This window comes from Cannabis sativa, chromosome 8 (genome assembly GCF_029168945.1).
Source record: "Cannabis sativa cultivar Pink pepper isolate KNU-18-1 chromosome 8, ASM2916894v1, whole genome shotgun sequence".
NCBI lineage: Eukaryota > Viridiplantae > Streptophyta > Magnoliopsida > Rosales > Cannabaceae > Cannabis > Cannabis sativa.
Genome location: NC_083608.1, coordinates 44,371,234 through 44,396,547, shown reverse-complemented (window position 1 = coordinate 44,396,547; position 25,314 = coordinate 44,371,234). Strand labels below are relative to the sequence as shown.

At 30.8% G+C, this 25,314-nt stretch overlaps 3 protein-coding genes across 5 annotated transcripts; all 3 read left to right on the top strand.

Moving 5' to 3' along the window:
• The first annotated feature begins 5,202 nt into the window (after window positions 1-5,202).
• LOC115699730 (putative methylesterase 11, chloroplastic) lies at window positions 5,203-9,020 on the top strand. Of its 3 annotated transcripts, none has more exons than XM_030627266.2 (5): window positions 5,203-5,827; window positions 7,290-7,526; window positions 7,718-7,861; window positions 8,214-8,351; window positions 8,508-9,020. In XM_030627266.2, exons 1-5 carry the CDS (start codon window positions 5,477-5,479, stop codon window positions 8,787-8,789), a joined length of 1,152 nt encoding a protein of 383 aa, XP_030483126.2. In that variant the 5' UTR covers window positions 5,203-5,476; the 3' UTR covers window positions 8,790-9,020. The 3 variants fall into 3 exon arrangements, with proteins under 3 accessions (XP_030483126.2, XP_030483125.2, XP_060958003.1); XM_030627265.2 differs by having other exon boundaries at window positions 5,253-5,827; window positions 8,205-8,351; XM_061102020.1 differs by having other exon boundaries at window positions 5,253-5,827; window positions 7,718-7,862; window positions 8,221-8,351.
• Window positions 9,021-15,119: 6,099 nt separating this feature from the next.
• Window positions 15,120-17,019, top strand: LOC115701200 (protein SPIRAL1-like 3). The gene is made up of 3 exons (XM_030628922.2): window positions 15,120-15,679; window positions 15,849-16,114; window positions 16,644-17,019. Exons 1-3 carry the CDS (start codon window positions 15,514-15,516, stop codon window positions 16,722-16,724), a joined length of 513 nt encoding a protein of 170 aa, XP_030484782.2. The 5' UTR covers window positions 15,120-15,513; the 3' UTR covers window positions 16,725-17,019.
• A 3,451-nt stretch (window positions 17,020-20,470) lies between these two features.
• LOC115699547 (uncharacterized) lies at window positions 20,471-23,616 on the top strand. Its single transcript, XM_030627017.2, has 10 exons — window positions 20,471-20,768; window positions 21,228-21,357; window positions 21,616-21,754; window positions 21,848-22,060; window positions 22,178-22,316; window positions 22,438-22,588; window positions 22,692-22,801; window positions 22,880-22,977; window positions 23,193-23,262; window positions 23,362-23,616. Exons 1-10 carry the CDS (start codon window positions 20,676-20,678, stop codon window positions 23,449-23,451), a joined length of 1,233 nt encoding a protein of 410 aa, XP_030482877.2. The 5' UTR covers window positions 20,471-20,675; the 3' UTR covers window positions 23,452-23,616.
• Window positions 23,617-25,314: the final 1,698 nt, after the last annotated feature.

Below are 25,314 nucleotides of genomic sequence, written 5' to 3'. Positions count from 1 at the left end.
TAACGTTAAAATTACTGATCAATCAATATATATAATACTAATTAATTAAAAAGAAAAAGTGATAATTTTCATACATATGATATTGAAAAGAAATCAGCTAAAGCCTATATAGCTATAGCTTGAGATCATGGTGTGTAGCGGTACTAAAGGTGGGTACTTGCATCTTTACCTCAAATAATAAACTTGCATATTTTTTTCCCTTTTTGGGCCAACTAATATATGTATACTTATGGCATATATATATGTGTGTGCATATAAGTTGTTCATATCAATTGTTGAGCTTTTTCGAACCTTGAAATCCGAGCGTGCAAAAGTTTCTTCCTTTGCAACGTGTTGCTTTGCTTAAGCATCACTAGGATCATGTGCTTATCATGCATGACATGATTATACTCACTCACACATGCCTTTTATCTATAACGGTTTTTATAATTATTAACTGTTCATGTTTAACCTCTATATATCTACATATATGTGTGCTCTTTTTGCTGACCGAAGCAATAAGCATATATTATTTATATTAATTTGTAGCATATATAATCACATATCACATATGATTTGTCATGATGTCATTGACTAAAATTATTGCATAGTCTCTTAAAAACATAAATTCTTGGGTAGTAAAAGAGTACTAATATAGAGTACTAATATATATAGTTAGTTTATTCCAGTAACCAGAAGAAACGTAATTAATTAAGTTGGGAACTGAGAAAACATATTATATGAAAATAGCTAATTATTGGTACAGTTGGTGGGAGCATTAATAAATATGGCTAACTTCAATCCAAGTACCAAAGGCAAAGCCTTAATTGAAACAAAGTAGTCATTTAAGTCGAAATATGTTTTTCATATAACTCAGGATCCGATCAGCTTTATCAAGTAGAATTATTATCACAAAACCCAGGATTCTAACAACCAAATAATCATGCTACTCATCTACCTATCTACCTTTATAAATATAAATATAAATATAAATACCAGTTTAAATATAAAAACACACTATCTTACTCCCATATATTTATATACATACATTGCATAAACAAATAAATAGTACTTATTAGAGAAAGAGATACCATTTTGCGAAATTGATCTCTGGCTGTCTGTCCTTTACTTTAAGGTAAATGAACCTTCATAGAGAATGTCATTCTCAATGACATAAGTTATTGCCTAACCAAAAGAATTACAAACTATTAGTTCATTAGCCATTTTTTTCCAAAAAAAATAAAAAAAAGTTTTGGGGAAGTTAGAAAAGAAATAAAAATAACATTAGAGAAATAAGCGATACAAAAAAAGGTCCCTCTATTTTAGTTAAATTTCAATTTTTATCTTTTGTTTTGAGAAATTATAAACAAAGACCCTTTAAAATGGTAAAACATGGTCTTTGGATATAATTTTAGTCAAATTTTGTTTATTTTTTTTAATTGAGTTTAAATTAAGGTGTCGTTTGGTAACATTTTTACTTTTTAAATTTTTTAATCACAAAAATTTAAGTAAAATTTTGTTTTGGAAAAAATAAAAATGTGTTTTATAGCCACTTTTGTTTTTTAATTTTAAAAACAAAAAATAAAGTGCATGTATTCTGTAAATTTTATTTTCATTCGCTGATCTTATTTAAATTATGTCTGGGTCAGGGGGTCGAGTTCGTGTTTGGGGCTGGGACTTGGGTCCAGATTTGGGTTGACGATCGGGGTCTAGATAGGTTGGAGTTGGAATTCAAAATATTAATTAAGAAAAAAAAAAGTTGTTTGAAATTTTTTTGAAAGTAATTACAAAAAACTCTTATATTTAGTGATAGCGTACTTTTTAGTCACAACATAATTTTTTTGTGATTAAATATGACTTTTAGTCACAACAAAATATTACTTGTGATTAAAATATAGTATTTAGATACAAGTTATAACTAATTTAGTTTTAGTCACAACAAGTTTTATGACTAAAATTACATTTAGTCACAACAAATTATAATTTTTGTGACTAAAATATTTAGTCACGGATCTTTTAGTCATAATATAGTAATGATAATTTATAATTAGTCACAACATTTTTACTTTTAGTCACAAATTTTATTGGGACTAAAAGTAAAAAATTTTGTAGTGAATTTTTCTTTTATTTTCATAATTTTAATTTTCAATTAAAAAATTAAAAATTAAAAATATTTATAGAACATGTTTTTTGAATTAAAAGGTTAAAAAATTAATTCAAAAAAATGTTACTACTCTAAATTTTAAGTATTTTAAAAGAGATAACATTGTTAGTTTTTTTTTTTTACCAATACATGTTGAGACTGAGGGGACTATATTTTTTTACCATTTTAACTATTAGGAAGTCTTATTTATTTATTTTTTTAAAACAAAGAGTCTAATATAAAATTTAACAATACATGTGAGATCTTTTTTTGTATATCCTGAGAAATAACACAAACAAAAACTAAAGTAAGAATATTTAATTTGAAGACCAATAAATCACCTATATATAAAAAGTAATATATTGAAAATATATGCATTAATTATGTATTATATATCATGTATGACTTAAGATGAAGAAAGCTTGGAAAACAAAGATTTGAATAGGAATGAATTAAGATAGATTGTATAAATAGGAGCTAAATGTGATTCTTCAAAGTTAAAATTAATATGTACGTAGTTATTAGTTACTGTAGTTATTAACTTATTATTATAATAAGCGGCCTTAAAAGTTGTTATATTTATTGTTTTATCTTTCCCCACCTAATTAATTTCTTTCATATTTTCATAATAATATTTACAATTTTTTTTTTTTTTTGAAAGAACATAATATTTATGATTGAATATATAACATCTAACAAACCTGAGAATAGGTTATGTTATCATCCCACCGTCCATGGTTATCTCCCCACCCATCATATCAATATTTATGGAAGTTCAAAAAATAACTTCGATTCATTACTTTATAAATTAATTTGGATATCAAAATTTTAAATTTATACCCTTAAAAAAATTATACAAATGAATAATTATTATTAATTTATATGTACATACAGAATTTCAAAATTATAATTTATAAATCAACCAGAAAAGTACTATTGAAATATTCTAAATGCTTGGAAGGGATGCAGTGCACTAATGAAATATAGGGTAATTGAGAATTATGCAAATTACAAAATATATTGCCCTCCTCATAGTTAGTTAGGGCCAACTTAAGTTGTTTGGAGCCCTTCCACGAAAAATTAAAATTAATAAACGTTTTATTAAAAAATATATATTAATCAATACTTTATAAATTTAATTTTTTAAAAAAATACTTTATAAATTCTAAAATAGACAATTTTTTTAAAGTTCATGTGTATTTATCAATTTTTTTAAGCGCTAAGTGCATATTTACTTTTATAAATATTTATTATGTATGTATAAATTGTACAAAAAATATTTATTATTTTATATATATAAAGAGATAATAAAAAAATAATCTTTTAATATAAAAACCTTCTGTAATGATCCGAACTGCTATATGTTTAGGTCCGACCTAAATTAGTGAGGTAAGTGTATTTATATCATGTAAAAATCTATAAGAACAGTAGGGAGTTGTTAAGCTATAAAAGATTCCAAATCAAAAGATGTCATTTACCAATAAAATATGCTTCTTTTTTCACACCCTTTTGGACCCGTTGCACCTTTAAAAAAATTGAGATTGTTCTCTTTGAGAAGAGAATCAATTAATATTTAAATTATTTTACCAGAAAAAGATAAAATTATAGTAAATATAAACTGAAAAGAATATATGTGGACCACAAACAAACACAAATTTACATTGTATCAAATTAATACCCAACATTGTGTCAAAAAAATAAAATTAATACCCAACATATATAATGAAAAAAGTAAAGAACAAAAAACTAAACTAACCTAACAAAGCAAATTGTTATAAATGCTTATCTAAATGCCAAAAATCGTCTTTTGCATATACCATTATTTCAGTCGAATTTTCTTATATGATAATTTTCTTTATTGAAAACTAAAAATTATAAGCACAGACAATGATAAGAGAATAGTGAGACTAAAAAAGTATTTGGTTGGTGGGGTCATGGTTGTTCCAACACCAAATTAGAAAGAAAATTTCAATATAGTGAAAGTAGTCTTGAGCAATAGCTCTTCTTAGCTTTAATTAATAATGAAACTCCTTGTTATTAGAAAACTATGTAGCTCATCATCATAAATCTATTTCATAATCAATTAGAAAAATAAAGTTTTAGGTAATTAATTACGCCAATTAAAAAGTTTGCTACTTAAATTTTAATTATATAAAAGACTTGCATGTGGTGACATACATTAGTCTACCTCTCAAGTCTTTATCATGTCTTCCCATTAATTTTGGCTTTATATTGACTATAAATTGTAGTGTTTATATTATCTTACTATAAATAAATAGTTATCAGTTGACTGGTAATCTTATTCAAATAATTATGTATTTGGTTAGTTTGTATCTCACTTAATATAAAAAATAAAATTGCAAATTCGGTTTTTTTTTTTTTTATAGATTTCAATCAATTTAAATGTATGCAAAAAACATATATAGTGTCTTAAACAAAAAATAAAGATGAAAACTTAATTAATGTTTACTTTGAAACTTGGGTTCATTCAATTATAATTATTATTATTATTTATTTTTATATAAAATCATATCAAATGTATTCAATTAGTAAAATCAGTTTGGTAATCACTATAATATAAACTGCACAATTTACTTACAGATGATTAATGTAAAATAAATATATACGTTTATTTTTTTTTAAGAGTGTTACCGTCAACTTTTTATTATAATTTTTTAGTTAATTTTCATGTTCGAAAATACATATTGGAATTTTTTTTTTTATGGCGGTATTCATTATACTTACAACATCATTTATGTAAATTTTTTGAAAAAAAAATTAAATAATTTACCGTGTCAAAAATATATTTAAAATTTTTTAAATATACTTCATAAATTAGAATATCAAAAATTTTAAATCGGTATTGTAACTATTTAAAAAATTTTAAAAATTTACAAAAATAATACTATTATTATAATGAATACGGTTATAAAAAAAATAAAAAAATATTTCACATATGATTTAATATAGAATAGTTGACTTAAAATTGTAATAAGAAGTTATAATTATCAGTCCATCAAAACTTATGAGGTTTATTCAATTAATTAAAACTAATTAATTGGCTTTCATGAAGTCAGATTTAATAATACAATATTTACTATAGTTGCCATTACAGTATCTCTCTCTTTTCTCTAAAATAGTCATACGTATTATATATAAAGTCCTCCTCTTCAGTCGTTACCTGCTCATGACTATGTCCATCACCAAACCAATCTCTCCTCCTTTCTCGTGAGGCCCAGTTCATCACCATCATCGACCTCTGTTTTCTCTCTCTGCCGCCTCCAAAGCTTTTATCCTATCTGGGATTTTTTTTATTTATATTTATTATTTTTATATACATGATAACCGCCATTAATGGGCAATCTATGTGCTTGCCTCGCACCCAAATCAGTGAAGAAAAAACCCACGAAGCGCCTCCAAAACCCGCCGCCGCATGCCAATTCGAGCAACCGATGGGCCCGGATCCGATCCTCCCGGAAGGAGAAGCTCGACGACGGTTTGCTTCGTGAACAAGCTCTCGCCGCCGCGATCCTCTTTCAGCAGCACCACAGCCAAAATGGGTCTCTACCTTTTGACCGTTCCTCTTCGCTTCGGTACCCGAATTCTAACTCCAAGAAAAGCAGTAACACCTTGCCCAGAAGTTCAAGCTCCCGAGCTCGGTCCCTCACTGACCCTCTGCTGCAGCCGCAACAGCTTGTTAACCAGGTTCGAGTTTATGGGCTTTTGTTTACTTCTATTTTTGTTTGTTTGAAAATGGTTATGGAAGTAAAACATCAAATTTGTACTTGGGTTGGGTATATCTCAAATATTAGCTTTTGAGTCCCTTCTTATATGTTTGTTATGACTTTGATAGTATACACAATTGTTTTGCTTGGCTTTTAGTTTGGTGAGAGATGTTTACATATTCAGATATTGAAACTTGATCCCTTTTTATTAAAAGGAAAGGAAATAATTAATGATTTAAAGTTTCATAATGTGGCGCTTTAGAGTTTCTTTCCACATTTTTTTTTTTTGGTCTTATTGACTTTGTCGGTTTGTGCTCATGAATTCTAGATTCTTGATGTGGTAACTTTGTGCCATATTCTCATTGATTCATTGATAAATAATGATTTCAAAGTTTGATTTTTGATGGCATCTGTGTCTTCTAAACACGACTACAAACCGTGGTTATGGACACAGAGTGACACACATATAATAGTACATGTAGCTCTGTTTGGCTGTGTATTTTATCCTTTTTTTTTATAAGCTATTAGAACAATGTAGATTGGATACGAGGGTGATTATCAAATCTAGAAGTCTGTTCTATCTTTATTAATTACATTTACGGACTGCACCCTCTTTATTTAAGGTGGCCATATAGAATAAATGTTTAGTCGTTGGTAAGCTCTTTCAAAATTGAAGAGTTGGTGGGCTCCAATCATTTATGAAATTATGTTATTTTTCCTTGCCAGGCCCCAATACCCACCTCAAACTTTAAGAGAACAAAAAGTCATTCTTGAAGTAGTATAGCTTCATTATTTTTATGTCTGCTCTTGATGGGTGCAAGAATGCAGTTTAGGCGCATTTGTAGATTTATTAAGTATAGATACATAAATATAATATGTAAGTAGTTTGGTTTAAATGATGTGAAAGTTAACCCAAATTGGTAAACATATATCCCTGAAGTGGAAGACTAGATGTATAACAATTCTGTATGAGTAGAGATTCATGGTCCTGATTTGGTTCATGATACTTTGGCAAACAGAAATAGGTGGATGTCTCTGCACAAAATTTGTCACATTTTTGGACTATCAATAAATATGTACAGTGATTGATTTGATTCAATCTTATTACATTTGGACCTTTTTACCAGATGCAGATACATACAATTTACAGCATATGAATGCTGCTGAGATTCACTTCTATTAGATGTTCAAAATTATCTGTAGAGGATAAAACTACAAGTTAAAAATTTGTATTCTTTTTCTTTTTTCTCAGGCTTTATTTCATGTATTATTTCATCTAGATGTTAGTTTCGTAATATTGTTTATTCTTTCATAGTTCAATGTGGCTGATACCTTTATTAAATGCTAGTACATGTTATTGGCTCAAGCATCTTTCCTTCAAAATCATCTCTGCCTATTCATTGGCTTCCTAGAATCCTGACGATCCTCTTTTGTGGTATCAGGATGTAAAGCATGATGATCTAGAAACCAGCCATTTTGTCCTTGTTCATGGAGGTGGCTTTGGTGCTTGGTGTTGGTATAAAACTATTGCTCTCTTAGAAGAATGCAGTTTTAAAGTCACTGCCATAGACTTGACTGGCTCTGGAATTCATTCATCTGATGCAAATAGCATTACAAACCTTTCACAATATGTGAAGCCACTTACTGATTTTCTTGAAAAACTTGCTGAGGGAGAGAAGGTATTTCCTAGACATTTGATTTGTCTAATCTACTCACATGTCGTCTTTGGTTAAAAAAATGCTTTACTACTAGATACTTTATGTGATTGCACATATTGTATATTTCTGGCCTTTTTATAATGACAGTGGTTTCTAGCTGGGTCTAGCTAGATGTATATTGATGTAGAAATTTGTTTGGACAAATTGTGCAGGTGATCTTGGTGGGACATGATTTTGGTGGTGCGTGCATTGCATATGCTATGGAGCTATTTCCTCTTAAAATTTCGAAGGCTGTTTTTCTTGCGGCAGCAATGTTGAAAAATGGACAAAGTACTCTAGATATGTTCTCCCAACAGGTTACACTCTTTATATCTTATCGTTTGTGCTTATTCGACATTAATTTTTTATGTTTGATCTGCCCGGATACTCATTGTACTTGGGCTACTCACCCCTTCCTACCCCCCTTTCCAAACCCACACATTCCTGATACTAAGACTACTTTCTTTCATATCCATGTTTCTTTGCTTGGTTTGGAGTATCCATGGAGTTTCTGAGTAAAATCGTTTCTCTGTTCAAATGAACATAGATGTAGATTGTAGAACATGGCAATCCAATTTGGAGTGACCCACTTGTGAATTTGTAATTTCTATAAAGAAAGTGTGCAGTGCATGTAAATATGGTTTATGACTAAAGCTTAAGACACTGCAGGCTGCCACTGGTTCAGATGATCTAATGCGCCAGGCCCAGGTATTTTTGTATGCAAATGGAAATGATCACCCTCCAACTGCTATTGATCTAGATAAGTCACTGCTGAAGGATTTGCTATTTAACCAAAGTCCTTCCAAGGTATGACTGTTTATCTTTTTTCTTACCACATTGAAGAGATTTAAGTAATAAATTATGAGAATGCATTGTATCAGCACTTTAATATCTTTCCTAAATACAAACACTCTTTACATTTTATTACTTTTTCTGACTTCACTTTTGCTTCTCCCGATCAAGGATGTCGCATTGGCATCCGTTTCAATGAGGCCAATTCCATTTGCACCAGCCTTGGAGAAGCTCTCTCTTTCTGACAAGAAATACGGGACAGTGAGGCGGTTTTACATAGAAACTCCAGAAGACAATGCCATATCCATAACACACCAGCAGAGCATGATAAATGCAGACCCTCCAGAACGAGTCTTCCGCCTGAAAGGCGCCGATCACTCACCATTTTTCTCAAAGCCCCAAGCTCTTCACAAGATCCTGATAGAGATCTCAAAGTTAAGTTTAACAGCTTAAAAAAGACGACAGGCCAATCCGGTTAGATGGTTAGAGCTCCGCTGAAATTCATTAATAGCAGCACTGCAGGAATCATTTACTGGTGCTTTGCAAGTTCCAAACAAGATGGACCACAAGTTAAAAACTTATAAATGTGCATAGGAATCGAAATTGCCAATGTAGTGCTTCTATATAACATGTTCCGGATTATGTTCTTCCCATTTTTATTGACAAGGGGTTTTTTATTCTTCACCCTTGATTCACAATTTTTTTTTTTTTTTGCCCTGAAATCAAGATCTTTCCAATAATAGCAACTTAATCAAGGTGTTCCCTGTTTTTTCTATCCAGCAATGAACACCATTCTTGAAGCAAAATGATGATAAGGAAAACCCACTAAAAAAAGCGTGCAACAGCAGAGTTATATAGGCAGAAACTTTACGTGTGTATGTGTTAACATATGAAAGAAAAAGCTGCCAAAAATCCTGTGTTTGGTTGAGAAAGTTTGGTTGCTTTTACATTTGGGTCTCTCTCTGTCTGTACAAATACATTTCAGTGTGTTGTTATACTCATCTCTCTACTTTTCATTGCCACAGAGTTCAGCAACAATCTTATCTCAACGCCCAAGCAAACCCTGTCTTAAGATTTCTCAATTGCATCGTCTTGTTGCTTTCTTAACCAGATATTTGGGACTTTTGGAACTTTTTTTTTTCCGCAAAGTGGGACTTTTGGAACTTAAAACCAAATATTTTACTGTCTTTTTCTCAAGAAATTTTGTTAGTTTCCCTAGGCTGGTTGGGAGAAAAAAGAAAATGTAGGTAAATTTGTTAAAAAAAAAAGTAAATGAAATATTTATTAATAGGTAAATGGGATAGTTCATTAAGAAAAGATAATGTTGATAGAGCAAAACCAATCAACAATAACATACCAAGTTGAAACAATAAAAACGAAGAAAAGTCTAATAAAGTAGAAGCTATTTTGTGTAAAAAAAAATTAGAAGCTATCAAGCAACCAACGAGTGCAAAAAGATTAGGTTTCTATTCTAAATGAGAATATGATAGATTTAATTTTCCAATGACTATCAACCATTTTTTAATAATACTCAGTATTCAAAAAATATAAATAAAATAGCTTGTTTGGAACGCCGTATTAATTTTTATGGACACCTAAATATATAATATTTTAGTATAATTCAAAATTTAACATAGTATTATATAAAAATATGATGTATAATCCAATTTAATATAATACAATATAATACAATACGACCTAATACGACGTTCCAAACGAGTCCAAAGAGATTTATATTTCCCAAAAGAGAAGCGCATGAAGCGGTATCTCTCTCTCACTCTCTCTCATGGCGAAAAAGAAGAATTAGGCAGGAAGCATGTTATCCAATTAGAAACGAAAGAGGTCTATCCTAGTATGACAGCGGATCTCAGTGACCTAGAATCTGAAAGTTTAGTTGATGATCAATTGGTGTTTGTCGATGCTCACGACAATGATATTTCGCTGAATCTAGAGGAAATTGGTTCGTCACTGAAAGGAACTCGCACTCGCTTGGCAGAGGGAAACTCTTGGGCGATGGAATATGAGGAAGCAGGGACATCATTTCTTGAACAATCACAACAGAATTGGTGAAGCTACAAACTAAATCCATCTATGTAGGTACCAGTTTGCACTTCCATGCTTGTTTAAAGAAGAGAAGAGAGGAGAATCGTATTGCGACTTTCACTTTTGAGCAGGTTAAAGTTATTGATGACTACAAATCGGTGGTTGATCATTTTTTGACACATTTTCGTAGCTTCATGGGGAGTAAAAGTACAATCACAATGTAGTTCCAAAGCCAGTACATGAATGAGGGGAAGACTTCGATGATTAAATCGTACACTATGAAAGAGGTCAAGAATGTGTTGTTTAGCATTCCTTCTATGAAAAAGTCCGGGACCATATGGGTTTGGGTCTCGATTTTGCAAAGAAATGTGAAAGGAAATTAAACTAGATTTGTCTACTGCAATCATGAACTAATTTACAACTGGTAAAATTCTTGAACCTCTTAACAAAGCTTTACTAATGCTCATTGTTGCCCAGGATTTTGCCCAAAATACGTGGACCTGGATGAAGATGACACGTGTGAGCTGTAAGGACCAGCACTTATGGAAATTAACTAAGTCTTAGACGAAAAAAGAGTGCATCAGGGAGGGTATCTCCCGGAGGAGGCATAAACAGTATCATCATTCTCCGGGAGGCCAAAAAAAATGCTAAGGCTGCTCCGGGAGGTACAGAGATCTATTGAACAGTCACCTCGCATTTAATGTCGCATGGGGGAAGACGTATTGAAATCTCCATAAATGACATGACAGATGGCGTAATCCCCCTTTTTCGGCTATTACACTATAATCAATAAGGCTAGTAACGGCTATTTTGTGAGGAATCACATCAATCAAGAGGGAATAAAAGATTATATCCACCTAACTCCTAAGATACCTACGGTATAGGTCATGTATTTCTTATTTTGTATCTGTTGGGACTATGTGCCCCTATAAAGCTAACACTGAAAGACAAGTGATCAATTCCTAGGGATCACCCCAGAAAAGTACTATAAATACCCCATAAACAGACTGATAAAGGGTCGAGAATTTTTGGGTTCAAAGGAATCAAAGACAGAAAATAGGAGAGAAATCCACCAAGAACATTCTCTGTAATAAATACTCTCATTAATAAAAAAGACTCATGGACTAAGGCTCATTAACGCCCCAACCACGTAAAAATCTCATTCATTAAACTTCCTACAGCTTTTCTTTATATTATTTAACTGGTTGCTGAAAACCTCGGTCAACACTCATACCTAAAGTTTCCCCTTCCTTTACGATTGTTGATTACTGACCTATAGCATGTCATAATACATTGTACAAGTGCATTTCTAAACTAATTTTTAAGAGACTGGCTGAGGTCCTCCCCTCGGTGATACATAGAAATCAAGGTGCATTTCTCAAGAATAGATCATTGGCTCAAAATATTTTGATACTTTAAGACTTATTAAAAGGTTATCAAACGAAGAACATTTCTCTTAGCTGTCTCTTAAATGTGGTTTTGGGCAAGGCATATGATACAATTGACTGGAAATTTCTAGAAAAATTATTGAAGGTGTTAGGCTATTTTTAGCCTAAGTTTTGGATCACATTTTATAGTTATTTTTCTTCTTTATTATTGTTTTTGGAATAGAATTACGCTTGTTTTCTTTGGTTTCAGGTTTCAACACTTGGAATGTATAAATTGGACAAATTTCAGAAAACAGTGATCTATAAAATAGAGAAAATTTTGAAAGAGAATAAAGCTGAAACTTCAAGCCTAAATTCGACTATGTTCTGATCATATTTTGGAAAAAGTCAAAACATAAAAGTTTTAGATCTCTTTTTTATCTTTCCAACGCATCTTGAATCAGCTCATTTGGAGTTCAGATGAGAAAGTTATGCTCATTTTACTAAAACAGATCGAAGCAGAAAATTCCATCTCGCCGCGGCGAGATTTCCATGGCCGCGGCTAGAAAGTCTGGGCAGAAACGTGGTTTTTTGATGCACTTTTGGCCGCGGCGAGACCACTTTTGGCCGCGGCGAGCGTCCGTACGGTCAGGGGTATTTTTGTCCGACGAACCCTAAAAATTAGATATAAATAGAAAACTGCGATTGGAAGTCAAGGGGAGCGATTTAGAACCCTAAAACACAGCTGAGAGCGGCAGGAAGAGCATAGAGATTCAAGTGAAGATCCAGAATTCATCCACCAACAGTTCTTTTCTTTATTCCTCTTTAATTTATTTATGTTGAATATTGTCATAGGAATGGTTATGGATTTATTTCTGAACTAAATTTCCCATTTAGGGAGGATGATGATTGTTGTTTAATGTTTTGCCTAGTTAATGTTTAATTACCATTCCTCAATTCTTGTGTGTGAAATTATCTTAATTTGTTCTTAATTTCATGTTTAAGATTGATCACCTTGTGCATGCTCTATGATCTCAATTCAAAATCTGAAAAGTGAGAATTGAGAATGCTAAAATTAAGATAATCAATGTTCTATGTGAAACGAAAGTATTTGCATGACTTATGTGACGAGTAGATTATTGCTTAATGCTGATTTCATGTTAGTTTAATTAAGGAATTAATTAGATAACATGTGATTTAGAATCTAGAAGATCTGAAAGGAGCTAGGTTATTTCATAATCTGTCATTCACTCCAAGAATAGGATAGTAATTAAGCATTAACGATTTGGGTAAACAACAACAGGATTCTCCTCCCTATTGTCTCATCTTGCTCAACTTTAAATTGTGTTATTAAGTTTTCTGAATTTCTTTCATATTTTACTGTTTTTAAATCATAATTGTTTTCGATTTACCGAATAGAATCATAAGTATAATTTAGTGGTATTTAATCCAATTCCCTGTGGGATCGACCTCACCTGTGTGAGATTTACTACTTGATTGCGTATACTTGCGTAGTGTTTAAAATTATAGCAACAGAAGGCCTTCAAATTCCCATCTTTATTCATTTAGTGGATCATGACTTGTGTAAGAGAGACTTCTTATTCACTGGTTATGAATGGAAGAATACAGAAAAGTTTTAAAAGTGCCAAAGGATTGTGGCAGGGTGATCCCATGTCACCCTTATTATTTGTGTTAGTAATGGAGTACCTAACTTAGTTACTAACTCCCCAGTCCAAGTCTAAGGAATTCATGTTTCATCCTTTATGCAAGGAGCTTAAACTGGTGAAACTTTATTTTGCAGATGATCTTTTAATTTTTTGTGAAGAAAAGGTGGAATTAGCTCAATGTATTTCTAAGACATTTAAGGTTTTCTATAATTGATCGGGCTTGAAGGAAAGTATAGCTAAATCGAATATATATTTGGCTGGAGTGGATGATAGTGAGAAAAGGAATCATAGAGTTAATACAGTTTGGAGAAGAGGCTTTTCCTCTAAAGTATTTAGGTGTCACCATGAGACTAACTAAATGGAAGTTTGCTGACTGTGAGATTATAACTAATAAATCAGGCATAAATTAGTTACTTTGGCTAGCAGACATCTCACTTATGCAAGTAGAATCCAACTTATAAACTCTGTTTTGGTTGGCATCAGGTGCTATTGGATGAGCATTTTTATGCTCCCTTAGAGTGTGATCGAAGAGGTGGATATGCTTTGCAGAAACTTCCTTTGGGGAGAATGAGGTAACACTATCAGGTGCCACTGATCTTCATGGGATTTGGTTTGTAAACTAAAATTTTTTGGGGGTTTAGGGTTTTAGAATGGAACAAAATGGAACAAAATTGCGATGGCTAAGTATTCGTGGGCACTAACTATGAAATAGGAAAATCATTGAATTAAATGGATCAATATCATTTACTTAAAGAATATTGATGTATGGACTCATGAGCTTAAGCTAGATGCTAGCTGGTATTGGAGGAAGCTCATGAAACTAAAAACGTGTTTCACTAAGGAAGATATCGTCAAGGGGAACTCTGGAAATTCAAAATAAGCTCTTTGTATGAGTGTTTTCTGGCAGATTCTCTAAGAATCACATTTGACCAAGTTGTGTAGTGTCGCGTAGCTGCTCCCAAACATAGACTTATTCTTTGGCAAGCAATCCAATCACATCTTCTTACTATAGACATATTTGCTAGTAGAAATATTATTATTGACAATGAGAACTGCCTTGTTTGTGAGTACACAAGAAAGTCATGGTCACTTATTCTTTGAGTGTGCTATATTTATGGTGATTACAAGAGTAGAATAGTGGTTGGGATCAAATTCTTGGCCGAGAGACTTTGAAAGTTGGGTTCAATGGGCGGAACAACAACAGAATAGATGCTTAGCAGTAAAACTGAAAAGTGCAGCTTTGGTTGGAGTGGTTTATATGGCTGAATAGGAACTTAAGTATACTTGAAAGAAAATGTTTATCAATTTAATATCCTTGGTTAGCAATATTTTTTATTTAATAATTTTAATTAAAATAAAATAAGTAGAACTCGATATCGTTACAATAGGTGTTAGAATTTGGAATAAGAAGAATGAGGTCCATCTCAAAAACAATTAGTAATGGGAGGAATGATTCATTCATTTTATACATGACAATTTATTTTCACACATTAACAATGTGAGAATGTGAGATTAACTCTAATAATAGGTAAGTAAGAAATTAATATAATGTAGTATTGCCCTTAAATTTATGTGTATATATATAATGCATCGTTTGGTAGTAGGGAACTTTTCTAACTTATCAATCATGTAAAATTATTATTTTGTTCTCTATTAAAACTCCAATAATAATAAAAGTCGTATGTCATTTCATTTTTCCTTACCAAACACCCAAAGAAAGAAAGAAAAAAATCATTTTATTTTCTTGTTCTCAAAGCCTTATCTGTTTACACCAAACTTGTTTGTTGATGAATGTATTGGGAGTGAGTATAGAGAATAGAGTAGGCGTGCAACCACCAAAGCATTACAACTCAAACCCACGTGAATCCAATAACTCCATTGTCTCTGACAGCCAAACTTGAGTCCGACTCTTTAGCCTAGCTAACTTCTAAACCCAATCCAATATACTACTAATAATGCCAGCTCAAACTTCACCATATTAATGCCACTAAAGCCTAAACACAAATCTCTCTCTCTCTTTCTCTCCATCACATAATTAATATATTTACTCTTTTTATATATTTTCCTTACCAATTTTTTATTATAATTAATTGTCTACGTATGAGTCGTACCATACATATTATTTGCATTAAAATATATTTGAATCTTCACATAAAAGCTTTGTTTGGATGTACAAGTAGTATCTACTTCCCAACAATCTCTGCTGTTTTTCTTCAAGCTTCAAACTTGGTCCCAAGAGGAGGAGCAGAGCCAGAAGAAGAAGAAGGTCAGTAATGCTTGAACAAAATCTCTGTTACATTACACAATTCTCCTTTTTATGTTTCGAATATCTGTTACTAGTTGAATCAGTTGTGTTTTTCCACTTGTTTTGTTTTGATTGTAATGTGTAATTATTTTTGTAATGTTCTTATTTACTAATAATATGAGGGTGGCAGGGTTAAGAATGGGCCGGGGAGTCAGTGCTGGTGGAGGACAAAGCTCTTTGGGCTATCTATTTGGAAGTGGAGAGCCTGCTAAAAAAGCCCAAACCTCTCAAAACCCAGGCCCAGTTACAGTCGCAAACAATGCATCTCCTCAAAAACCTGTGGTTGTTGCTTCAAAGCCTAAGATAATTGACAAAGAAATCCCAGCAGGAATTCATGGCAACACTACCAACAATTATTTCAGGGCTGATGGCCAGAACTGTGGAAATTTTATAACAGTAAATTTTCCCTCTCACAATCTCTTTGTTTTACTTGATAAAACAGTACATATAATCATTTTCAGAAGTTTTTATATATTAGCTTGAAATTGATTAAAGGTTTGGGTTTGAATTTTGTGATTTTTATTGTATTTTATGGTTATTTATGAAAAAGTGCATGATATATATTTGAGTGATATAAGGATTTCATAATATTTTTACAAATGATAATTAATTATTTTACGAATTTATATTCTGTAAAAACAAACCGTCCATAATTTTTTTTGTAAAAATATTTAAGAAATAAATCTCCTTACTATATAATGACAATATGACAACAATAGTTTTTTTTTTTTTTTTTGATAACAATATGACAAGTGACAACAATAGTTGGTATAGGTTGAATGGGCTTGTTTAACGTATATATATGATGTCCTTTTTTTTTTGACAAAATATATTTATGGTGTCCTTTTGCATTGGATTGCTGTGATGAGTTGTGTTTTTGTTTTTTGTTTTCAATATTGATATTGTTATAATGTTTTTGGTGTAGGATCGGCCATCTACCAAGGTTCATGCTGCTCCAGGAGGTGGATCATCTTTGGGTTACCTCTTTGGTGGGGTTGGGAACTAAGTTCATCTCCTTCCAATTAACCCATCAATAATATGTTATTGGCAATATATTTTAGAAACCATTTCTAAAAAGTAAAAAGATCTTACATGTTTTGATCAGTGATCTTTGTTTCTACCATGGCCTTCTTGTGGATTGAAAATTTCATAGATACTATAAAATATTGGATGAATTTGTACATCTAAGTTGTGGGATTACTAATGTCTGTTTTGCCTTTTCTTCTTGCTCGTAATTTTTTATATTCATTTGAAGGATTATTTTTATAAGTATATAAAAATGGCAAAAATTTTAGGTTTTATTTTTTATTTATTTATTACATTTGTAATGATTTTTTTTTTTTACAAAATACGACGTGTTGTTTTTCTGTTGTTTTTAAAAAATCGTTGTTTTGACGTCGCTCACCGAAAAAATAATGCAATTCTTTTTTTACAACAAACGAAGTATTGTTTTTTTATTGTTTTAAAACAATATTATTTTGACATTGCTGATACGGGAAAATAACAATTTTCTCAATAAAAAAAGTGAAAATTTGCAAGAAAAAATCTATATAAAAAAAGTAAATATAAAAAAGGTCCGTAAAAATGTAACTAAAAATATATCCATAAAAATATTAAAAAATATATATTTTTAAGTGTATTGTGTAAATTCCCCTCTATATACATAAACCGATTCAATTTTATTTAGTTTACTTTTACCAAGTTCTATACAATATTTTGAAATTTTAGTTTAGTTTTTTTTTTTTTTATTTTAAGTAATATTTTATATTATAAATTTATTTTCATTTAATAGAGATACATACTATAGGTGATAGAATTATAGTGATACTAAAATGAAAGCTCAAACTAACCCTAGAGTAATTTTCCATCAAGATCTTGAAACTAAAGCTACCTGATTTTAGTATTCATGAAAAATGTAGCATAGCTTCTTTAGTCAGTGAAGTAAAATTATTTGGTTGAGAAAAGGAGATGAAAATAATTCCTATTTTCATGCTTGTCTTAAGAAAAGGAAATAGAAAAACAGAATAGCTACCTTTGTGAATGAAGAAGGAAGATTGGTGGATAATTTTTGGAGGTGGTGGATCATAATTTGAATAATTTTAAGAGGTTTATGGGCAGCTCGGGCTCTGCTCATGTCAACATTAATTTAAATGCTGTAACGCTTTATTAGTTTAGACACGCTACTATAATTTCTTAATTACTATACTGATCTTTACTAATTAAAGGATTTTAAATAAAATTGTGTTTAATCAAAATTTTATAATAATTAAATATTTTCATAAATAAATACTGTCAATGTAAATAAATTACAAAATTTAAAATCCCGAAATCTATTTTTTTTAATGGACATATTAAATAGGTCGCCTAGCAACTACAAATATGAGCCCATATTGTTCCGAAGATCAGAATACTCCAGATATAACCATCCAGATATATACAATTTTCACTGAGCTCTAATACTCACAGCAGTTCAGTCCTGGCCTTTACATACACATGAAGGAATATATGTGAGTTGATAGACTCAGTGGAAAAGCATAAAACATAAACATATAACCGACCTGTAACTAGGCGCTTATACACCTACTCACAAGTCTAAAACTGGGTCACGAATGTTCTTGACAAAAGCCCATCATAAATCTATCGGTATCTCAGTGCAACTCTATGTACATTTCACCAATACCCTGATATGCTAATTTGACGGATTTATAATTGGGGTTCTTTCATAAATGTACAACAAAAATAACATAATTACAAAAATGTGCAAAAAATATTATTTTAAAAACTTATACATTTTTAAAACTTATTACATGAAACCATTTTAATCATTAAATAATATAGACCATTAATGATAAAACTAATTAACATAAATAGATTAACGTAATTAATGTTTGTAATATTTTATCCTTATGTTTATTATATTAATATTTTAAAAATTATTACTAATAAAATATGTTTATTAAAACTCAAAATAAATATTTTCATAAAATTAATTAAATAAATAATAAACATTTTTATAAAAATAAACAAGTTAAATATTTTTTATTAAAAAATAAATATTTATTATCTATTTTAGTATGAATTATTATAATTTAATAAGATTTTTTTTAATAAAATACAATATCAAAATTATAAATATTAATGTATATAAATATAAATCAATGCTTAAAATTATTAAAAATAAACATGACACAAGTGATATAATAAACATATGTGAATAATATTATTTTGTTTATTAAATTAGTATGTTGAATAAATAGAAAACAAAATAAACATATATATAAAGTATTTTATATTATTAGTATGTTTATTATAATTGTAAACAGACATAGCCAATTTATATTATACTAAAATAAATATATTTTATTTCTATTGTTTCTATATATTGATTATTTTCTAATTAGTTAGTGAAACGAATTTTCTACTGAAATACAATTTTTACATTAAAAAATAAATAAACAAACATAATTTTATAAACTCCAAATATTATTTAATTAGAAAAAATAAAAATGACACAATAAACAAAGAAAAAGATAAACAATTTTATATATACTATTTATTTTCTAAAAAATTATTAAAAAATAAACATGACACACATAGAGTAATATAATAAATCTATGAATATTATTATTTTGTTTATTAAATTAGTATGTTTAATTAATAAAAAATAAAATAAACACATATATACATATATGGATACATTTATGTTCGATTATGTATTTATGTTAAGTACATTTATGTTTAAATTTAACAAGAATTATGGAATCTAAAAAAAATATAAAATAATCAATAATTATAACTATATATATTGTAAAAAAAATTACGCAATTTTTTTTTTTTAATTGTAAATAAAAATGTATGAGAAAATAATAATAAGTTTGTTTGCACATATTTTGTAATTTATTAAAATAATGTATACAAAGTTGTAAAATAGTAACCAATCTAAAATAAACGATTAGATTAGATTTAAGTTATTGTACAAATTAGATTGGATCCAAAATATAAAACCGGCATTTAGTGCCAATCAAATGAATTATAAACAAAATAGTGCAAATTAGACTAGAAGAACACTTTAAATAATGAGCATTGCTATAGACATGTCGCCTTAGAATTGACTAGGGATACTTCTTAAGAATTATTACATTAAAGTATATAAAAACCTGATACTTAATTGGACCAATAGTAAAATTAACACATAGGAGTAGGGATGCACATGGGGCGGGAAATTAGCAGGGAGTGCTCTCCCCGTCCCCATCCCCGTTAAGGATTTTAATCCCCATCCCCGCCCCATCCCCGCTTATTCCCCATCGGGGATGGGGCGGGGAATCCCCTATTGTAAAATAAAATTTATTTTAAAAATTTAAATGTATAAAATTATTAAATTACATAAAAGATAAAATATTACATATTATTTACTATTCAATATAGTATTATTATACAAAGACAAAACTTCAAAAATTGTAAAAATGATATTAATATACTAAAAAAATACAAACGCATATATAAAATATAAAATATTAATAAAAAAATAATTAATAAATTAAACGGGTCCCCGTCGGGGCGGGGAGTCCCCGTCCCCGCCCCGTTTAACATTCGGGGATAAAATTTGATCCCGTCCCCGCCCCGTTCCCCATTTAGACGGGGAATCCCCGCGGGCCCATCCCCATGAGGAAAATATGCATCCCTATATAGGAGAGTAGTAGACACTATTTTAACATTTCTCTTAAATAATTTTTAATTTGAAAAAGTTAGAAAAAAGTTAAAATTAATTACTTATGTTTATTTTTTTTTCATCTAATGAAAATAATAAAATTAATTGATGAAGAATTATAGAGCGTAAGAGTCGTGTAGCAACCCGATAGCCACACTACAGACAATAGACTAAAATTGTTATTAGGGTTTTCTTTCTCCTTTCCTTTCCTCTCTCTCTCCACCACTCCCTCTGCAGAGAGCCCCAGCAATGACGACTGTGGTTCCTACCTCCGAAGAAGATCTTAACCTCACCGTCGTCCGATTCACTTCCGAGCTCTCCTGGGCCGACGCCGGTCCTGAGGTTTTTCTTTTAATCTTTTCCCTTCCTCTTTAACCCATTACGATTCATGATTTCAGGCTTTTATGCCCATGCGTGCGCATTATTTATGTATATTGATTGTCAAGACTAACTTTTCTTATGTAAAATAGTCTGATTTGAAAGTTTGAATCATTCATTTATTTTCTTTATAAGTTGGTTCTGTTCTTATGTAATTGCAATTGGTCATACATTATTTAGATGAGTGGTTGAACATAGTGAGTGTGAACGAGTTAGGTCTTAGGTGTTCATTTCTTTTTTCCTTGTGGGAGCTTAATTTGTCTATTTTGAGGGGGAAAAAGACCCTTCTTGCTTTTGTTTCTGATACCTAATCGTATGCCCCAAAAAAACTAGGTTTTCTTTTAACATGAATAATTCTCTCCAATTGGGCTGTTTGTTGGTATAATTTGTTACCTGATTAGACTTTTCTGGCCCATGAGCAAGGTTGCCGAGCCCCAAGTGACTAGACTATGTCTTGAAGCACAAGAATGTGTGGCAATGGGCAGGTGGTTTGATTTGGTCTCACTGATGCTCACTTCAGCTGAAGTTATTGTTTCAAAAGTTTCTGAGAAAGGTAAACACCTCTTTTTTTTTTTTAAAAAAAAAAAATTTATTTGTCTTAATTGTTCTTTGCTAGAACTTAAATTGATAAAGAATCGCTGTACTGTGTGGTTAGAGTAAGCATGCATACTGATGCATACGTAATGTTTAATATGGGAAAAGTAGGAACCAGAATATTTAACCATGCATGATACCTCATTTAACTACTCAATTTGTTTTCCTAGTGTTCTTGTTTATAGTCATTGAAGTTGTTGTTTCTTATCTGCTCTAGATTTTGAGTGCATCTACACTGTTATTTGCAACATTGTTACGAAGGCACAAAGCGTAGATGAAGCTCATGAGATGGCAGAGCTTATTTCTACAAAGATTGCACAACAACCAAATGACAAGTCTGCCTTGCGTTTAAAGATGTACTACACAATATGTTTGTAATTTTAGCTTTTAAATCTTGGATTTCTATTTTCAGGTTTGTGCCTTTTTAACTTTAAGTATTTTTTTTACAGTTTGTTCAATCTGTACAATCTATTGGAGAACCCATTCAGCCAATACCATGTTTACATGAAGGCCCTTCTACTTGCAATTGGTGGAAAGGTCACTGAAAATGTTGTGCCGTCATTTAAAAAGATTGATAGTTTCTTAAAAGAATGGAATGTTGGGATTGTGGAAGAGAGGAATCTTTTTCTTGCCATCTCAAATGTTTTAAAGGAAAACAAAAGGTATGGTGAATTTGCATACATTTTGATGTCTATAAATTTATATTATATATAAATGATTTTTTTGGTAATTAGCTTTAAATACTTATCTAATGAGATTCTGTGCTTTTTCTAATTCAGCTCAGCCAAAGATACTTTTAAGTTCCTGACCAAGTACCTGGAAACATTTTCTGCTGAAGATTCACATACTCTGAGTGAAGCTAAGGAGCAAGCTGTTCAGACAATTGTTGAATTTGTGAAGGCACCAGACATGTTTCAGGTATCATGGTGTCCAATTAAATTTTCATTTGATGTGGAGCTATATTCTTAAACTTATTTATGATGTTGATTACTAAATTGATGGTGTTTTTAGAAAATTGATATACGTTATGTTATTGTAGTGTGATTTGCTAGACATGCCTGCTGTTGGACAATTGGAGAAGGATGCTAAATATGCCTTGGTATATCAGCTTCTGAAGATCTTTCTCACTCGGAGGTTGGATGCTTACTTGGAATTCCAAGCTGCAAATTCTACTTTGCTCAAAAGTTATGGTAATATAAAAGCTTAGTCTAGTATCAAGATTTTTTTCTTGACAAAAAATCAGTTTCTTGTTTTTTTTTTTTTTAAAAAAAATATACTTTTACAATTTTGTAGGTCTAGTCCACGAAGACTGTATAACTAAAATGAGGTTGATATCGTTGGCGGATCTTGGCTCTGATGAAAGTGGCCAAATACCATACAGTCTTATAAAAGACACCCTTCGAGTTAGTTTTCTTTGCCTATTTACTTTGGTATTGCATTTCATATCTTGGTGAATCATGTGCAAAGTTTTCTCGTTGCAGATTAATGATGACGAGGTGGAATTGTGGGTGGTCAAGGCAATAGCTGCTAAATTGATGGACTGTAAAATGGATCAGATGAATCAAGTAGTTATCGTGAGGTAGTTTCAGTTCTCTTGTAATATAATAGTTCTTTGGGCTCATAGACATGTATATTTGTGTTGGTAGAATTCCACTTATCATTTGAAATTTTATCGTAATTTTTAATTGACGAGGGCTGGTTACACCTCTTAATCCAAAACATGCATTTGGTTAGTTCTTTTGTTTTACCAGTGTCAATCAATTGTCCTTGTCCTGATTTTCGTTTGATGTGCAGTCGTTGCACTGATCGCATTTTTGGTCAAGATCAGTGGCAAACACTTAAAACAAAGCTAGCAACTTGGAGGGTAAGCTGCTTGCGCTAGATGAATTTTTGTTTACTTGTTATTTTCTTTTCATCCATCTTTTGTATGGTATAACTCAATTGGTTGAATCTTCATTTCCAGGGTAATGTGGCCAATGTTATCACCACTATTCAGGCCAACAAGCCTACCGAAGACGTTGCTCAGGCAACACAAGGGTTGATGATTCGTTGAGAGTTTTTTTCTTCCAATCTATATTTTCTTGTTGTTTTTAGACCACCATCGTTATCTAGATATAGGGTTGAGAGACTGATTGATAGCTGTGCTACAATTTATTGTCCTCATTTGTTTCATTCAGTTTGAACACATCAATATATTGGCAATTTTGACAGGCTTTCATTAATAGTCTTTTGATATTTGTTAGATCCTTCGAACTTGCCACTTGATTAATGGGTGAATTCTTGATTATTACATGGCAAGCGACACTACCTTCCCTTTAGCATATTGATAATTTTCAAGCTCATATAACGCCTAATTAATTTACAATATAGTTCCTTGGGCCCACTGTTTCATATCTGACAATCTTTCTCACCGCCACGGATTGGCATAGCACCTGCATTTTTCAACCTTTCATTTTAGATCATTGTAACGTATGGTAGTCTTGACTCTTGAAAGGGGAGTTTGAGCTATGTGTCGTCCATCTATGGAGAGTAAAATAATTGGGGCATGTTATTCTCACTTCAAAACACCAAGGGGCTGTTTTTGGTGGGAAAGTACTCAATTATTTGTAAAGTTGCAGTGAGATCACAAACCAAAGGCTATTTAATTATTGAAGTAAGTTTTGAGCAGTTCTTAGTTCACTAGTCAAGTTCTCTATGGATACATAGTTTATATGAATGAAAGCAAGAAAATCGTAATAAGTGTGGGAAATCTACTAGGTTTTTCTTATTCAGTAAGTTAGTTTACTCATTGTCGAGTAGCCCTATTTGGTGCTAGTCGGGCCCTATCTGAATGATAAGTAAAACAAAATCACTGGAGAGAGTGGTAATTGGTTACATGTTTGTGATTCTCAAATTGAGAAAAATTGTATTTCATTATAACCTTTCTTATTGTATCTAGTTAGTGTCATCAGATTTAAAATATTTTGAAAAATAAATTTAAATATATAGATCCAAGATTTAACCTAAACATCTAAAGCTTTTTTATTCGATTGAGAAATGTTAAAAGATATCAGTGGTGTCTAGCACTATTATAAGATATTATATTGTTATTAGTGTAACTAAATATCAAATCACACTTATTTTAATTTTAAAACTATAATGGAATATCACTAACATTTCTAATTGTGCCTATTAGGAAATGTTCTATTCAACTCACTATAAATATTGAGCATTTTTATTTTATTTGCAGCTTAAGGTGTTTAATACTATATTGATATGATATCTTATAATTAGTTAGCGGTTTTTTATATTATTTATTAAATTAAAATGTATAGAACTCGATATCAAAATGAACTAACATCGATATGTGTCACGTTTTGTATTTTAAGATGCTCTCCAAAACATTTATCATAAATATTAGGTAGAGTGGGCTACATGTATTTACACTAATGCTACTTTTATTAATAAAAAAAAAAAAGAAAAACTAATTTTAGAAATATAACTAAAAAGATTAACCAATATCAATAAGTTAATAAGATTATATTAGGATAGTGGGAAAATTGAAAAAAGTAAAGAAAAAAGAAAAAGAGAGATGTCTTCATATTCTCGTAGATATTAGTAGTCTAATTTTCTTTTGGTTGTTAAAAGAAGAAGAGAATATATTCACACTATTTTGAGTGTAAGACTAACGCACCTTATAACTGTATACCAACTTTTCTAATTTTTCGCACGAATGCATGATTCATGAAGGAGCAAGAGTAGCGTTGGATTTGGATATGTCATATTTCTCTTTGTATACAATTACAGTTACAATTACAATCCATTCAAAAATAATTATTTCCTTTTTATTTTATTTTCCCCTTTTCATCTTTTGTCCTAAAACAGTCTCGAATTTCTAAAGAAGCTCCAAAACATTCAAAGCTTTGACATTGGTGGC

Excerpts from the sequence above, each read along its gene's own strand:
- LOC115701200 (XM_030628922.2), top strand. The coding sequence starts at position 15,514 with ATGAGTCGTACCATACATATTATTTGCATTAAAATATATTTGAATCTT. Across the intron at positions 15,680-15,848 it reads AGAGCCAGAAGAAGAAGAAG|GGTTAAGAATGGGCCGGGGA; the intron begins GTCAGTAATGCT and ends TGAGGGTGGCAG. Across the intron at positions 16,115-16,643 it reads ACTGTGGAAATTTTATAACA|GATCGGCCATCTACCAAGGT; the intron begins GTAAATTTTCCC and ends TTTTTGGTGTAG.
- LOC115699730 (XM_030627265.2), top strand. The coding sequence starts at position 5,477 with ATGGGCAATCTATGTGCTTGCCTCGCACCCAAATCAGTGAAGAAAAAA. Across the intron at positions 7,527-7,717 it reads AACTTGCTGAGGGAGAGAAG|GTGATCTTGGTGGGACATGA; the intron begins GTATTTCCTAGA and ends CAAATTGTGCAG. Across the intron at positions 7,862-8,204 it reads TAGATATGTTCTCCCAACAG|ACACTGCAGGCTGCCACTGG; the intron begins GTTACACTCTTT and ends CTAAAGCTTAAG.
- LOC115699547 (XM_030627017.2), top strand. The coding sequence starts at position 20,676 with ATGACGACTGTGGTTCCTACCTCCGAAGAAGATCTTAACCTCACCGTC. Across the intron at positions 21,755-21,847 it reads TCTGCCTTGCGTTTAAAGAT|TTTGTTCAATCTGTACAATC; the intron begins GTACTACACAAT and ends TTTTTTTTACAG. Across the intron at positions 22,061-22,177 it reads GTTTTAAAGGAAAACAAAAG|CTCAGCCAAAGATACTTTTA; the intron begins GTATGGTGAATT and ends TTTCTAATTCAG.